The sequence below is a fragment of the Erithacus rubecula genome, assembly GCF_903797595.1.
Source record: "Erithacus rubecula genome assembly, chromosome: 6".
In the NCBI taxonomy this organism is placed as follows: Eukaryota; Metazoa; Chordata; class Aves; order Passeriformes; family Muscicapidae; genus Erithacus; species Erithacus rubecula.
Window position 1 is genome coordinate 51321054 of NC_136688.1, and position 15025 is coordinate 51336078.

Genomic DNA, 15025 nt, shown 5'->3' on the forward strand with positions numbered 1-15025 from the left:
CTGAACACTTTTATGCTGCATACAGATTTTTAACTCAATTAGCTATTTCAGCAGGAAGTAATAATTTTAATAAAAATAGTTTGCTTACTACAGAAGAAGGAAGCCTGAGGACTAAAATAACTCTCAAGGCATTTTTGCCAATTGTCTTTGAAATGTACGGAAATATTGATTTCAAAATAATATTAAGTTTGTTACATTTAAGAATTCAGGTGTGATTGCTGAGAAACAATGTTCATTAGTGTTGAAGTAGCTCATTTCAAATCTAAATCAAAGGACTATGCAGCAGAGCAAATCTTCATAGCTTGTACTTTCTCAGCAGTGCAAATCATCTTAGCTTGTGCTTTCTCAAAGAGAATTGTCAGCATCACCCTTGCTAAGGGCTTTATAGGAGCTATTTTTGCTATCATCTCTTTTTTTAGCAAATATGCTTTGTTAGCCTGCATTTCTCCATAGTAGTTTTTTCATCTTCCAGAGAATCCAAAGATTTTCCCTGAAGGGTATGATTTTTTTTTTTTTTTTTTCTAATAGCAGACCCCTACATTAAAAGATTACAAGATTTATCAAGGTGGATATACAGTGGCTGTGTTCTTCAGCTAAACAAGTACATAATCCTCTTCACTTAAACATAGTTTAATGCAGTGCATGGGCTTATTGGGAGCCATTGGGGTTTCCTAGAGGCTGACACGGTGTTTTTCAGAGGTGGATGCTGAAGCCACACAGCCTCTTCCCACTGCTGCCAGGTGGAGAGTAGGCTGCTGCTGGCAGTCATAAGAGAAAAGCAGCAGCCTTGTTGGAGATGTGGAAATTTCTCCCAGTATTCAAGGTTTTTTGTGTTTTCCTCCTCTTAGTCAATCTATCTTTTGCTTATTATTTGCTTATTATTAATACCTTGTGCATTTCTTCAGAAACATCCGGGCTTGCCTTTAGAAATGCCAAAACTTTGCAAAGATGGAGTGCTTGTCCAGTTTACTTACCAACACAGACATTCTGTGATTAAGGCTGTAGGTCAAAGTCCAAATATGATTCTGAGCTTTTCCTGGGATATGTGCCCCTGACATTAAAGGACTACAAATGTCCTTTTAACAGTATTTACCTAGCATACCTTCACTTTAAACCAAGTGGTAGGGCAGATTTCTGCATTCGGGGCTAGCTGTGAATTGAAGGCTGGCAGGAGCATCACAGTAAGATTTTTTTAAATTCAGATGCTTACTAGCTGGAAATTGGTAGAAAAAGTGACTCCTCTTGCAGAAGGGGAGTTTCTGTGTAGCTTAATATTAGTTGCTAGGTCATGTGCAACTCCATCCTCTTACCTACTTCTGGTCAGTGGTTTACAGCCTCCAGTATGTGCTGCTAATTGTCCTCACCGAGTTATTTTAAGGTAGCTCGTGTACCTGTGTGGTACATGCTGAAGGTGCTTTCTGAGCTCACGCATTTGGAAACCCGAGGCAGTGCAGAGGTGCAGCAGTGTTCTGTTTATAGAACTGGGTCAGCGAGTGTGCCTTAAGTCTGACCTCCACCAGGACACTCTTTGCAGGTGCAGTTCCAGATTTTCTATTCTATGCCGATTCAAATATAGATGATGAGAAGAGTGATGACTAGCACTGGCAGGAAAGCTGCAGTCCTGAATATGTCAAGAGGGAAAAGCTATTTTCCTCTGGGAGTTTAGAGATCGTGTAATGGAACAAAATTCCTGAGTATAAGGGATCTTTTTAAGTAAAAGGTAGGTAAATCAGACAAAAAGGGAAAGATTATAAATATTCCTTATGGGAATATGACTTGTGACAGCAGAAATGGTCTCACAGGTAAAGAGAAATTTAACATCTTAAATTTGAAAAAAAAAAATCGTTGTTCTTTCAGACTTGGAGATTCTGACTGAAAACCATAACAGCAATATAGTCCAAACTGAGTGTTTGTTATCGGAGTGCTTTTACAAATTCCCTTCTCAGTGTATGAAAGGCATCCGTGAGTGATTCATCCTTGTCACTTCTGCTGTCGCTGGGCTGCCTGCAGGAGGGGTGCGGCTGATGCAGTGTTCGGCACATTGCTAGGTCCTTCCCAAACTGTTTGTCATCTCTTGCCTTTGTTGCTCAGTTTCTTTTTGTGCTTGGAACAGCCTGTAATGTTTTGAGGATTGTTTGAGAAGGGAGTTTTCCACATTATGAAGATTAGCAGTTAAAGCAGCTCGTTGTATTTGAAGATGGTGCCTTCGTGATGTAATGAGAAGTGTTCTTGCTCTGAACAGGGAATTAATGGCTTGTAATTTGCAGCTCATACAAAATTGAAACAAGCACATGGCAGATGTAGGATGCTGAGCTTTGCCATTTAATTAAGGAGGAGCTAAGAGTGAAATTAGGATTAAAAGCCTTGAATGGATTTATATTGTTAGGAAACAGTGAGCTGATAGGTCCCTATTAGAGATACAAAAAGCTCAAATTAGTCTAACTTTCTACCATAACTCTGTGGAATTTGCAGTGCATGTGGATTGCAGAGCCCCTAGGTATGACTTGAGCCAATCTTGTAGCAGCCCTTACTGTTGGGAAGATGATTTACTCTTTTTTGTATACAGACATACTGTTATTTCATTTTCAGCTCTGTTGCCTGTTAGCTGTAAATTAAGAGAAAAAGGTTAGGGAGAATTTGACTTGACAAAGCGGTTTAGACTTGGGGGGAGTTTTATAGTTTATTTATTTAAAACTGTATTTTGCAACAGTAGTGATCAGACGCTAAATGCATTAAAAATTTATCCACCAAGCTTTTAGTACTTGAAACCCATTAAATAATAAAAATATCAATACAGAGAGAGGAATTCCTTAGGGATTCATAAAAAGGAAGAAAATTAGAATGGTTTTACTTATTAGTTTTTAGGATCCATGCAAATCTCAAGTCAAGGAAAAAAAATCTCATGGTTTTTTTAGAATAGAATTATTCCTAGATAAATTTTCTTATGCAAAAAGGGATTCATGTATGTTTTGGCACAAGAATATTTTGAGGTGATCTGCAGGAAAATGACTCTTCTTTAAAAGCAGCTGGATTAGGAAAAGCTCTTTAAGAAATCTTTAAATGTGAACTGGAGAGCTGTGGTAGCTGGCTGTGATATGTGTATGTGTGTGGGAGAATTTAGGCACAAATTTGTGATGTCAACATTACTGATATATTTGGTTTGAAAGTTTTATGAATAACAAAAATCTTAAACTGATTAAAGATAACAGCCACTTAAGTTGTTTGTATATGATGAGATTATCCCAGTGGTTACACGACTGAAAGGCTTGGCTTTGCTTTCTTTGTGCTTTCTTTGGTTCAGACTCTTGCTATTCTCAGTCCATTTCTTTGTTTTGAGCTTATGTTATGAAATGTTGTGGAAACATCTTTAGTAGAAGATGTTGTAGGGCTTTTTATGTTGATATGTCAAAGTTAACTAATATTTGTTTTAAGGAAGTGGCTTTATTTTTCTAAAAGTTGGAAAGCATTAAGTGACTTTTGTACTTCAGCATAGTCAATATTATGACAAACAAAGAAGGAGGATAATATTCAAGATATACACAGCCACATAATATAATAGGTAAATTTCTTAAGCCAGCTAATGAATCTGTAACTCTGGCTGCATTGAGTAACTCTGGCTGCATTGTATTTTTTTTCCTCATCCAAAATTCTATTTTATAGACCTTTATACATCTTAAATCTTTGCTTTGTTTTCAGTTGTACACTCAGCTAAAAACTAGTATTTTAATCTAGAGTTCCTGCCCAGGTAAAATTAGCAGAGCAGTGGAGTGCAGGACGAAACTTACAGGAGTTTAAGAAGCCTTTGCCTAGCCCCTTTTTGTCTGTAGGGGAAATGTGTAGGAAGAAACAGTTAACATTTTTTGAGAAGTGACAATAGAAAGGCTGGGTAGGTTTTGTCACCTTTCCTCTGTATACATCCTGCATACAAACTTCATTTGTTTGCTTCCTGTGTGGCGTTTGCTGCCTCAGGATATTCAAATCTAATTTACAGAATCACAGAATATGCTGAGTTGGAAAGGACTCACAGGGATCATTGAATCCAAGTCCTTGCCCTTTACAAAATCATCCCCAATTACATGATTATGTATTCAAATACAGGCTTGTTTGATGAGCAGGCAGGGAATGATCTTTTGTAGAAAAAGTTTTTTAATAAATCATGGAAATAGCACCACACCTTCACTTACTACCCTTAAAGGCTATCAGGTATTTATTCATTTATTTTACTCCTACAATGAGTCAGATTTGATAGCAGAAAAAATTATGTATTTGTTATTCTCTTGTTCTCTAAATTATTCCCCAAGAATAATCTATAAAACTCTGAACACCAACAGACACACCTCAAAACTTATCCTAAATGATTTATTTCTTTCCTGTCAGTGGGAGAGATTGAGATTCTAACAGTGTTCACTGGAGGAGACTTGAGATTCCCTCTGGCAGGCTGCAAGGACCTTCAGGTCAGTCTGTGTCTTGATGCAGTTTTTGGCTTGGTTCCAGCTCCAGTAGATTCCTTGTGCTGGTAGTGCAGAAGCAGTGGAAGCTTTTAGTTACATTTGGCTTGGAATGAGGCAGCTAAAAAATCTGGCACACTGGATTGAGACAGGAGGCATGTATTCATAAAGCAGGTCTGCTGCTGGGCTGGTTTTAGTGTGGTTTTGCCCCATCGTGTTTGAACCTGCTTTTCCTCTCTTCCAAAGCTGCTGTGCTGGCTTAGCCATTCTTAATTGTGGCTTCTGTGTATTCAGCCAGAGCTATGGGCCTATTAATTTATCTGTTAATTTATGGGTGTTGATTTATCTGTATTCATCACTTAGAATTAATTTTATTTCTACTAAGGTGTTTCAAATGTGTAATTTTTTAAAAGACAACATCTATGCGTGCATTACATATATGTATGCAAACATCTGCTTTTCATTTTTGCTGTAAAATGGCAGAATATTGAGGAATGCAGAAGGAATTGCTGCTATCTCTGTTCACATAAGATACACAAATAGCCATGTCATTAGATGTCTCTGCTGTTTTACTTCCTTTACTTCCTGACCCCCCAGAAGGGTCAGTTCTATGCATTCAGAATGAAAATTGTTAATTGAGGTTGTGAAAGTGTGCCAAGGGTAATTAGGGTTGAGTTGTGTGCTGAAGTTAGCATAATCCACAATTTATTGTGACACATGACTGTGTGTTAGAAGCATTTATGTATAAATTCTTCCACATTAAATTGCAGTTCATTTTTCTATGCAGCTTCTGTACTTTAAAACTGTGTTTTTAAGCTTTCTGGGTCATAATTCTCAGGTTATAAATAGGAAACATGTAAATATCATTCTCCTCATTAGCTCTGGATTAATTTCTTATGCCATGCTAGATTAGTTGCTTTATACAGATGTATATGTTCCATATTGATTTATTTGTGAATGTGAAGTTATTGTATTAAATCTGGGTAGAACCAAGTTCACGCTTCACCAAATTCTGTGTTTGCAGAAAATAGAATATTACAAAAACACCTGCTGTCATCTACATCTTTTTTTTTTTTTTTTTTAACAAGTGGCTATGCCTTTTGGGTATTGTATTGCAGGAGATCATCACAGAGAGAGTAATATGTGTACATGTAAACTGAAGGAGCAGCCTTTTATTTTTAATATTTTACAAAAGCTTAATAGCACATCTTTTGGCTGTTGTCATGATGTGCATTTATGCATGTTCTTACAGCAATTTTGATTGAAGACTTAAGTGGCTCTAATTTTTTTTTGCTTTCTCCTAAAATTATACTTGCTTCTATAGTACAAAATTTTGATACAGTTTTAATTAATTTTAAATGTTAGTTTATCAATGCTTACCCAGGTGTCTTCACATAGATGGGATAGTTTATTGCTTTTGCAAAATCTTTCCTATTTTTTTTAATTCATACTTCCTGGTTCATTCCAAGTTTTAAATACCTGAGGTATAGAGGAGTAATTTCTTAAGTCTTTATTTTCATTATAGAACTATTTTTTGTGACATTTAAAAAGGGTAAAATGATTTGGGTGTATTCTCTTTGTATTTTTACATTATTAAGCTTGTTTGTCGCTTCAGTAACAGCATGTGTGATAATTAGAGTATGTGAATTTCTAAACTTTTTTGGGTCTTCATTTGCATTTGGTAGAGGTGTTGACAAACATCCAGAAATTTACTATCTTTAGTGTAATGCATTAGATACTGATAAAATAGCACAGTGAAAGGTTTCTTGCTGCAAGAGTTGTACTATACAAACTGTTCTTTCCAGCATGAGACAGGTGTTGCAACTTCATTAAAAAAAGAAAGCTGCATCTAGACCTGTAGGCAATTGAATGTCTATTTGTTAAGTGTAGAGTAAAAATAATGAATTAAAGTTGTCCTAGGGGACAGTTGTGTTGTTCAAAATACATAATGATCAGAACTTTTGTAGTCCTTGGGAAAGGATGAGGCTGGTGTTTCCTTTTTACAGGAAAAAGATGACTTTTCTCATGATTGACTGATGAGCTCTCTCAGAAGGCTGGATGCTGTTTCTTCAAGTTCTTCAAGCTCTATGTTGTGGGGTTTTTTTAGAGAGCTACAGATCAATGACATCTGAAAATAGCAGTATTTATAATAGTATGTATTTTATACACCAGGTACTTTGGTTTTGCACAAACCAGAATCCTGGAGATGCATCCCTGTTCTTCAGCAGTTGCTATAAATTCTAATGCCACGTCATGGTGTGTTTTTCATTATGTGTTGTTTTTTGGTTTATCCATGAGTGTTAATATTAAATCTGGAAATAGAAACTGGTAGACTTGAAGCTGTTCAAACTCAGGACATGAAACATTGTTAAAGTTGTGCACAACTGTAATTACATTCTGAATATGCATTTCAGACTTTATTCACTCATAGACTTATATGCTTTTTTTCCTTTTGTATTAACTAGCATACTCTTCCATTTCAGAATGTATGAAAACATGTCCACAATGGTGTATTTAAAGGAAGAGAAGTTGGAGAAGCTTACTCAAGATGAAATCATTGCCAAAACTAAGCAAGTGATTAATGGACTAGAGGCACTGAAGAATGAACACAATTCAATTTTACAGAGCTTACTTGAAACACTGAAATGTTTGAAGAAAGATGATGAAACTAATCTGGTTGAAGAAAAATCAAACATGATTCGAAAGTCACTGGAAATGCTGGAGCTTGGCCTTAGTGAAGCACAGGTAAAGTTGTGGTAAAAATTCAAGCATTTCAGACTTTTCTCTCCAGATATTAGTAATATGCTGGGACATTTACATTTTTCTTGGATATAAAGGACAAAAGGTTCTGTAATTAACAGAGGTAGTTACTGTCCATCATGCTGTGTTGAAGAACTTATTATGTGTTCCGTGTTAAAGCATTGAAACTCATGACTGTCATCACCTTGACATCAGTGAGACAGTAACATTTTCTGTTTAGGCTTTTCCACATCAGTCATTGGAGAGGTAATACTGGAGACCTCAAGAACTAAGCATCAGCATTTTAACTGTAAAGGATGGCATAGGAGGGTCTCACACAAACACACATATAAAAATGAATTTGCTCCAGCCTTTGAGCTCTGCTGTAGCCTTAAATTCATGTTTATATTCTCTTGACTCATTTTTTTATAGTAGCACATTATGCTCTTAGAGCTTAAGAATCTCTCAGGTTTATTGAACATGTTACTAAACTAAAATTGAAACTAAAAACATTTCAAAGTTTAGGATCTGAGTAGAGAATCTGAACAACTTTGGTGCATTAGAGAGAGGACTCTGAGTTAATTTCTATGGACTCTTAGTCGATGAAGATAAGTGAAAAGTTGCATGTTTATTGAGTTGTCAGGATTATATTTACAGTACAAGTTTATGAAGTTTTGTACCAAGTCAAAAACCTGAAACAATGTGATATGGCAGTCATCACTGTAAAATGGCAGAGTGTTTGCAAATGAATTGAAAATGCCAGTGAGTTACTCCTACATTAACAGGCTTCCTGTTGGTCTATCACTGTGCTCAGACTTCTCTTCTGGATCCAGCTATTGTTGTGTGGTGATCTGGAAGCTGTGTGCATTGGATCATGGTGAATTGAGACAGAGAGAATGAAATGTGGGTTATCAGGGGAATGTAGAAGCCCTGGACAGCCTGTCAGGTCTTAGTGTATGTATTGTACACTTAGATGTCTTGTGTAGGAGGAAAATGCTAGAAGATACATGAAATGAAATTGCAGTAATTGAGTTACCTTTAATGGCTGTTTGTAGTAGATATGCAGGTGAACAAGTAACTTGTGTGTAGTACTAGGTGTCTGTAAAGCTAGTTCTGATTCTTGGCTCTATCAGGAGCCTCAGATGCAGATATTCCTGCCTTGTTTGCTTCACATGGTACTTCGTGAACTGTGGTGGTGAAGAGACAAAAAATCTGCATTTACTGCCTTTGTTAGGAAGCCAGTTGCACTTCAGACTACTCCTCTCAGGCCTGATAAGGTTACTCTTCCTGAATGCTTGGAGTTGTGACAACATAGTATTTTAAAAATTATTTTTAAAATACAAGATACGGAAATAGATGTTCTTTGTGGTATGCACATAGGTCAGGTGATGTGTTATTTCCATGAAAATGAAACTAACTTTGCTGAAGAAGTAATCAGACTTTTTTTCAGTTAATTCTAGCGAATAAGCCTACAAAACATTTTAGTTTGCCATTGTAGCTTGTTCAGTGTTTGAATACATTGACCTTAGTATCACAATTTTCCTAAATATGCTTTCTCATTATATAAATGCCACTGTTTGACTTGACTAAGTACTTTAAAATATTAGAAAGATTTTTAATATGTAAATAGGTAGGTGCTGAAGTTGTGGGTTTTGGACTGGAAATTATACCTGGAGTTTTCCTTACCTTTATTGGAAAAATTAGTTTATAAAGGCTTAATGAATATTTTCACCCCTAAAATTTCAGCTATGGACACCATCTGTTTCACATGAAATGCTTAGTTTAAAACCATTTAAAGATAATTTTGTTTTTAATAAAATCATGAAATTGAGGAGATCAAATACTAGTAACTTAGGGATGTCTAACTGATTTAAAAGATTGGTATTCTCACCAGTGGTCCATTCTTGCAAGGTGTGCATCCTGGGACTGCTGCCAGCTGTTCTACATTTGACAGTGGGAGATTGCATAAACAGTGAAGGGAGAATATCTTCTACTGGTAGTGTTTGGCTTTCACTTAATAAGCTCCTTTTTCATTTAGCTTTGCTCAGCAAAAAAAACCCAGTCCCAGTAAGCTGCTTTTATGGATGTTCTATTTTTTGTCCTTAATGTGACTGTGTTTGAAAGTCTGCACACTCAGGCTTATGATTAGTAATATAAAGTGCATCTATAAATTGTGTGTTTAGTTGCACATTCAGATCTCAGTTGAATAAGTGTCCCTTTGAAGTATTATCATTATGCTGAGGTGTTCATTTTGAGGAGCTATAAGCATGTATACAAATCCTTTTTTTTGGCTGGAAGGTGCTAAATTAGAACTCTGTGTTAGTTCTTAGGTTATTTTTGTGATCTTGCAAGTTGAAAGTATTACTGCTCCATTTTATATTAGTGGAACAAAAATTTCCAGTTCAATAATCTAGTTCAAATTTTTCATGTGTTTTAAGATTATATTTAATTTTCAAGGAATTCTGAGACAATTTTTATTTCTGGTAGCATCGTGGAAAACAGTTATTTAGTGAAGAGTTCCTCTAGGTTGGCACCCCAACAAGAGAAGGACTGGGACCTGTTGGAGCAGGTCCAGAGGAGGCACATGGCAGCAGTCAGGGGGCTGGAGCTCCTCTGCTCTGGAGACAGGCTGAGAGGGGTAGAGAAGACAAGGCTGCAGGGTGACCTCAGAGACCCTTCCAGGGCTAGAAGGGGTTACAAGAGAGCTGCAGAGGGACTTTTCAAAGATCATATAGTGATAGGACAAGGCAGAATGGCTTCAAACTGAAAGAAAGTAGTTTTAGATTGGATTTAGGAAGAAATTCTTCCCTATGAGGGTGGTGAGGTAGTGGAACAGGTGCCCTGTTCCTGGAGGTGTTCAAGGCCAGGTTGGATGGGGCTTTGAGATCTCTGGTCTGGTGGAAGGTGTCCCTGCTCATAGCAGGGGGCTGGAAAGAGATGATCTTAGAGGCCCCTTCCAACCCAAACCATTCTGTGATTCTAAATGGGAAAGAGGTTTAGAGGAAAAGTGAGAGCCATATCTAAAAAGAAGAGACATGGGAATGTTTACTAGATTTCACAGCTGACATAGGTTTAAATAATGAAAGCCTTGTTTGTTATAAACAGGACTGCATTCTGGGGAAAGTATGTCATGTGACACATTCTGTTTTTCAGGTAATGATGGCCTTGTCAAATCATTTAAATGCAGTGGAGTCAGAGAAGCAGAAATTGCGGGCTCAGGTTCGCCGGCTGTGCCAGGAGAATCAGTGGCTACGGGATGAACTTGCCAATACCCAGCAGAAACTACAGAAAAGTGAGCAGTCTGTGGCTCAGCTGGAGGAAGAAAAGAAACATCTAGAATTCATGAATCAGTTAAAAAAATATGATGATGATATTTCACCATCAGTAAGTACCTGCATAGTAAAATATTTACATGGGTTGTAATCTGCCTGTTTAACAAGAAATAACAGATATATTTGTTTGTCCCTTAACATATATTTATCCTTAAAATACTACCTTGTACTAGTGTCACATAGTTTGCAGAATAATTCAGAGAGCTCATTCTTATTTTATTGCAGATAATAAAACACATGAAAAAGAAAATTGATAAATACTCATTTAGTGTCATGTAAACTTAAAATTATGAAGAACTGGACCAAAGCAAAAAATCTCACTTCTGCAAACTCAGCAGTTAAAATAAGTGGGAAATCTAAACTGGGAGAGATTTTAAGTATCTAGAGGACTTGACTTATTTTGACTGTAGAAAAAATACTCAATTTTTGTCTAGTGAAATCAGTGTATAGCTTCTGTATCTGTTAAGAATTTACACAAGGATAAGATGCTACTGAATTCCCTTTCGAGACCATCTGCCAGACACTGTGATCATCTACATGTATACAAGTCCCTTGTGTTATGTATTCTTAGATTCAGAGAGAAAATGGACACAACTTTAATTTACAGAAGGAACTTATTATTTTAAAAGACTTCTGATTAATTTGCCCTTCTTTTTATAATTTTATTTTGCTTTCTTAGGTCAGGTAGCACTGTAGAGAAGGATTTCATTTTGTATGTTCAGACCTCAGTGATGTCTTGGAAAGTGCAGTTTTTCATAATTAATTATTTCAGCAATTTTAATGGTTGAAAATGGGTGGGATTTAGTCATGCCTAACTGACTGCTTGACTAATCCTTTTTAACATACTGTACGTGGTGAGAGTTGTTTTGGTCAGTTACACTCGGAATTGTTCAGTGCTGTTCCATGACTTGGTATTTGTAGATGAATTTGCTAGTGAAGCCTGTTCAGAAAAGGGGCTGAGGAGAGAATGTTGGGATGTTGTTGTGCTACACTGTCAGACTGTGATCTGCAGATTTATTAGATCTACTGTTTGAAGTTTAATTAACAAATAGTCTAAGTAAGCCAAGCATCTTTATAGTTTTACTAAACATATGGACAGTCTCTATTTCTAGCCTTTTAAATAGTTAGTTTTACAGACTCAGTTTGAGGTTGGAATCAACACTTAAATTTATGAACTTCCCATCTGAGATGTAGTCACATCAATTTGCTGGTTTTGCAGTGCACCTGCTCTGTCATCATTGAATTTGAATGCCAGCAGCAGCATTCATGAGTTGGCTTTTCCTCATCTGTGTTGAATGGAGAGCCAGAAAAATGTTTTCTCCCTCTGGGTTTTCTCCCTCTGGGTTTTCTCCTTACTGAACTCATAATTTCTGAGAACTCCCACTATTTATTTTGTGTAGGTTCAATGTTTAGGAAACAGGACTGAGGGATGATCTGTCTCTTTATTTTACATTTGAAATTTTCTTTGGATGCTTAAAATCAATTTACACTGATGGATTGTGCAGCAATTAATATACTTCAAGATGGAGACTGTTGGAAATGAACTTACTTGCAAGTGCTCTTGTTCTGTTTAGTTTTGTTTTTTAATTTTTGAACCTTACATCATAATTGCAAGGTCTTATTATTTGTACAGAAGTTGAGTACTCAGAAATTGAGGTCTTCTTATTCCTCTCCCTTGCCCAACTATAACTATTTATGACTAAAAAAGGTACCATGGACAATTTTGTAGTGAGTAGTGCTTACCCTTCACTGTGTATTTTCATCAACCCTAATGCCTCTGTGAGAGCAGAAAATGTGTTCTTGTGTGCTCAAATTGAGACTGAAATCTAGGAGACCTCATTTCTATTCCTGGCCCTTCTGAAGGTGCCCTGTATTGTTGTGGGACAGAGCGTGTAAATACATTTAAATATAAGACCTTTGTAAAACTTTAGTGAAAAATGTTGTTCTTGTCAATTCTAAATGTGGAGTTTTCCTTTAACATTGCTGATTATTAGTTGGACTGTCCTCTTATGCCTTAGATTTAATTTGTTGGGTTTGGGGTTGTTCTCTTCTTCTGTAGGAGGACAAAGATACGGATTCCACCAAAGAGCCTTTGGATGATTTGTTTCCCAATGATGAAGATGACCAAGGACAAGGAAGTAAGTGTACTTCATATTATACTGTTGGTGTGTTTCTGTAGTGCAGAATATAAAGATGCTCTTTACAAAAATGTATCCGTGCCTGGGGACCTCTAAGACACAGCTGGAGTAGTGAATGCTTCTGCTGGAATAAGGAATGCCATCACTGATATACATTCTCTGTATTGGTATGTACAGAACTGGGGCCTAGGTTTTTAAAAAGAGTTTACCTAGCTGCTATAAAGGTCTTCAGACTGATTTAAATTCAGAATTTGACCCGTTATCCTTCTTTGGGGACTCAGAATGGTTAGTTGTAAGTGACTGAGGCAGTTTCTGATCAGATAGTGAATTCTGTTAGTGACCTTTTTAATGATCTGATTTGAGATTTTTGTGGCAGGTTTCAGTATGAAATATTTTTATGACATTTGTCCTTTGCTAATGTTGTCTGCATTAGTTTTAATACTAATTATGGAACTATTGTTTGTTGTCAAGTGAGCAGGACTGAGGAATATGCTGTGAGACTTGAGTCAGATGTTTGGTAGTGTGATTGAAAAATCTTGGTAGATAAGTAAGCTCTGCTTAGTGGAATGTGGTTTTTTTGTGCATGTGTAAACATAGAGCACATTGATGTTGTGGAGTCAGTGCAGTGTGCTGGGAGCAGAATGATTCTTAGACAAATTATTTGAGTGAATATGCCTGAAGGGACCCACCTTTGCAATCAGCAGTTTCAAATTTCCTTTATGGGCATGCATAAAGGTACACTGATTCTTGTCAGCACAGTAAAGCTGTCCATAGCCAGCTCTGAAGGGGAGGCTTGAAGAGTTTACACAGGTTAGTGATGATGGTGAACTCTTTCCTAGCTCATCCTTGCTTCCTTGGAATTTTGTAGTAGGAACTTTGAGAGGCAAAGCTCCCTTACTTTGCTATACAAAACACAAAGTTTGACATGTCAGTGATTTCTCTGACCTTCCAAAAACAGGCTTCAGTGCTTTGGCAGGCAGTGACACTGAGTATAGGCTTGGACTCGTGTGATTCCACCGACATACAAATGCTCCCACTTTCTGTTCAAGTGTTTTTTGCTTAATAGAAAAGAGAGAATAGTCAGGCTCTCTGCTGGAGCCCTTACCTTGTGCATTCTATAGAGTTTAATGGAAATGAGTAAGAGAGAATATTCTAAATCTCAGAAATTGGTCAAGTGAAGAGAAAAGGGGTAGTATATTTTTGGGAGCAGTGAGTGAGTATATTTTTGGGAGTGTTGCAACAACCAAAGTTTAGGAGCTACTGGGAAATAAATGGCTAAGCCTGAGGGTTAGTGAGTAAAACTTAAATGTTGACTTTGACTCAGGGCCTTTTGTCTTGCAGCTGTTATTTCTGACATCTAAGGTGTTTCAGTCCTTTATGTGTTAACATTAAGTGCTCCTTGGCATAGCAAAAAAAGGGAAACAAAAAAGAATTGTGTGTTTAGAGAAGAAGAATAAAGGAAAAATCTTTTCTGCAGGTATTCAGCTTATCTATGTTAGTGTTCCTTCCATATGCAAACAGCGATATTTGAAAGTGCAAAATTATGATATAATCTTGAGAATGTTAATGATTTGCTGAGCCAAAATAGTTTCCTGCTTTCTTCCCTAGTTGGTTACATTTGGCCCTTTAAGCTACTAGAATTGTAAAAACAGTAGTAATCCAATACTGGACAGGATATGAAGAATAAAACAGTTGTATTTCCACTGTCACTGTTCAAGATAGCCTGACTGCTGTGAAGTATGTTCTAATGCTAATTCTGTGTATTGAGGAATTAAAATTGAGTGAGTCTCACTTTGTGCCACTAAGCACTCATGTGAGATGTTTTATTTACAGTCGTCTTTTATAATAGTTGAAATTTTGTGGATTTCTTTCAGTTCAACAGCAGCATAGCAGTGCAGCAGCTGCTGCCCAGCAAGGTGGCTATGAAATTCCAGCAAGATTACGGACCCTACATAATCTTGTTATCCAGTATGCTTCTCAAGGTAGATATGAGGTTGCTGTACCTCTCTGCAAACAAGCTCTTGAAGATCTGGAGAAGACTTCGGGTCATGACCATCCTGATGTTGCCACTATGTTGAACATACTTGCTTTGGTCTACAGGTTTGTATACTGCCATAAATACCATAAATTAAATAAATACTTAGTGTTTGGCTACAACCTTTTAACGTTCAGACTAGATTTTTTTCTCTGTTCTGTATTCCTTTTAAAATTATGATTAAAACCCTCGAGAGGTTCCTGAAATATTTATATGTTTCCCTATACTTAAAAGTCAAACAAGTTGCTGTATTTTTGCCTACACCTTTGCTTTGGGAATGAAGCTGGTTTAGATTTTTTTATTATAATTATTTTTTTAAAGTTTTTTTGTCTA

The 15025-nt window shown here is 36.7% G+C and overlaps 1 protein-coding gene across 8 annotated transcripts in view; it reads left to right on the forward strand.

The window, feature by feature from the left end:
• The window catches only part of KLC1 (kinesin light chain 1), a 45532-nt gene that overhangs the window by 9843 nt on the left and 20664 nt on the right, over window positions 1-15025 (forward strand). For 7 of the 8 annotated variants that reach the window (XM_079308908.1, XM_079308910.1, XM_079308907.1 and 4 more), the window contains exons 2-5: window positions 6932-7193; window positions 10341-10571; window positions 12579-12657; window positions 14532-14757. In XM_079308908.1, the coding sequence (XP_079165034.1) occupies window positions 6933-7193; window positions 10341-10571; window positions 12579-12657; window positions 14532-14757 (797 nt within the window). In that variant the 5' untranslated portion in view covers window position 6932. Of the gene's footprint in view, window positions 1-4377; window positions 4455-6931; window positions 7194-10340; window positions 10572-12578; window positions 12658-14531; window positions 14758-15025 lie in introns of all 8 variants that reach the window. The other variant, XM_079308906.1, reaches the window with a different exon arrangement.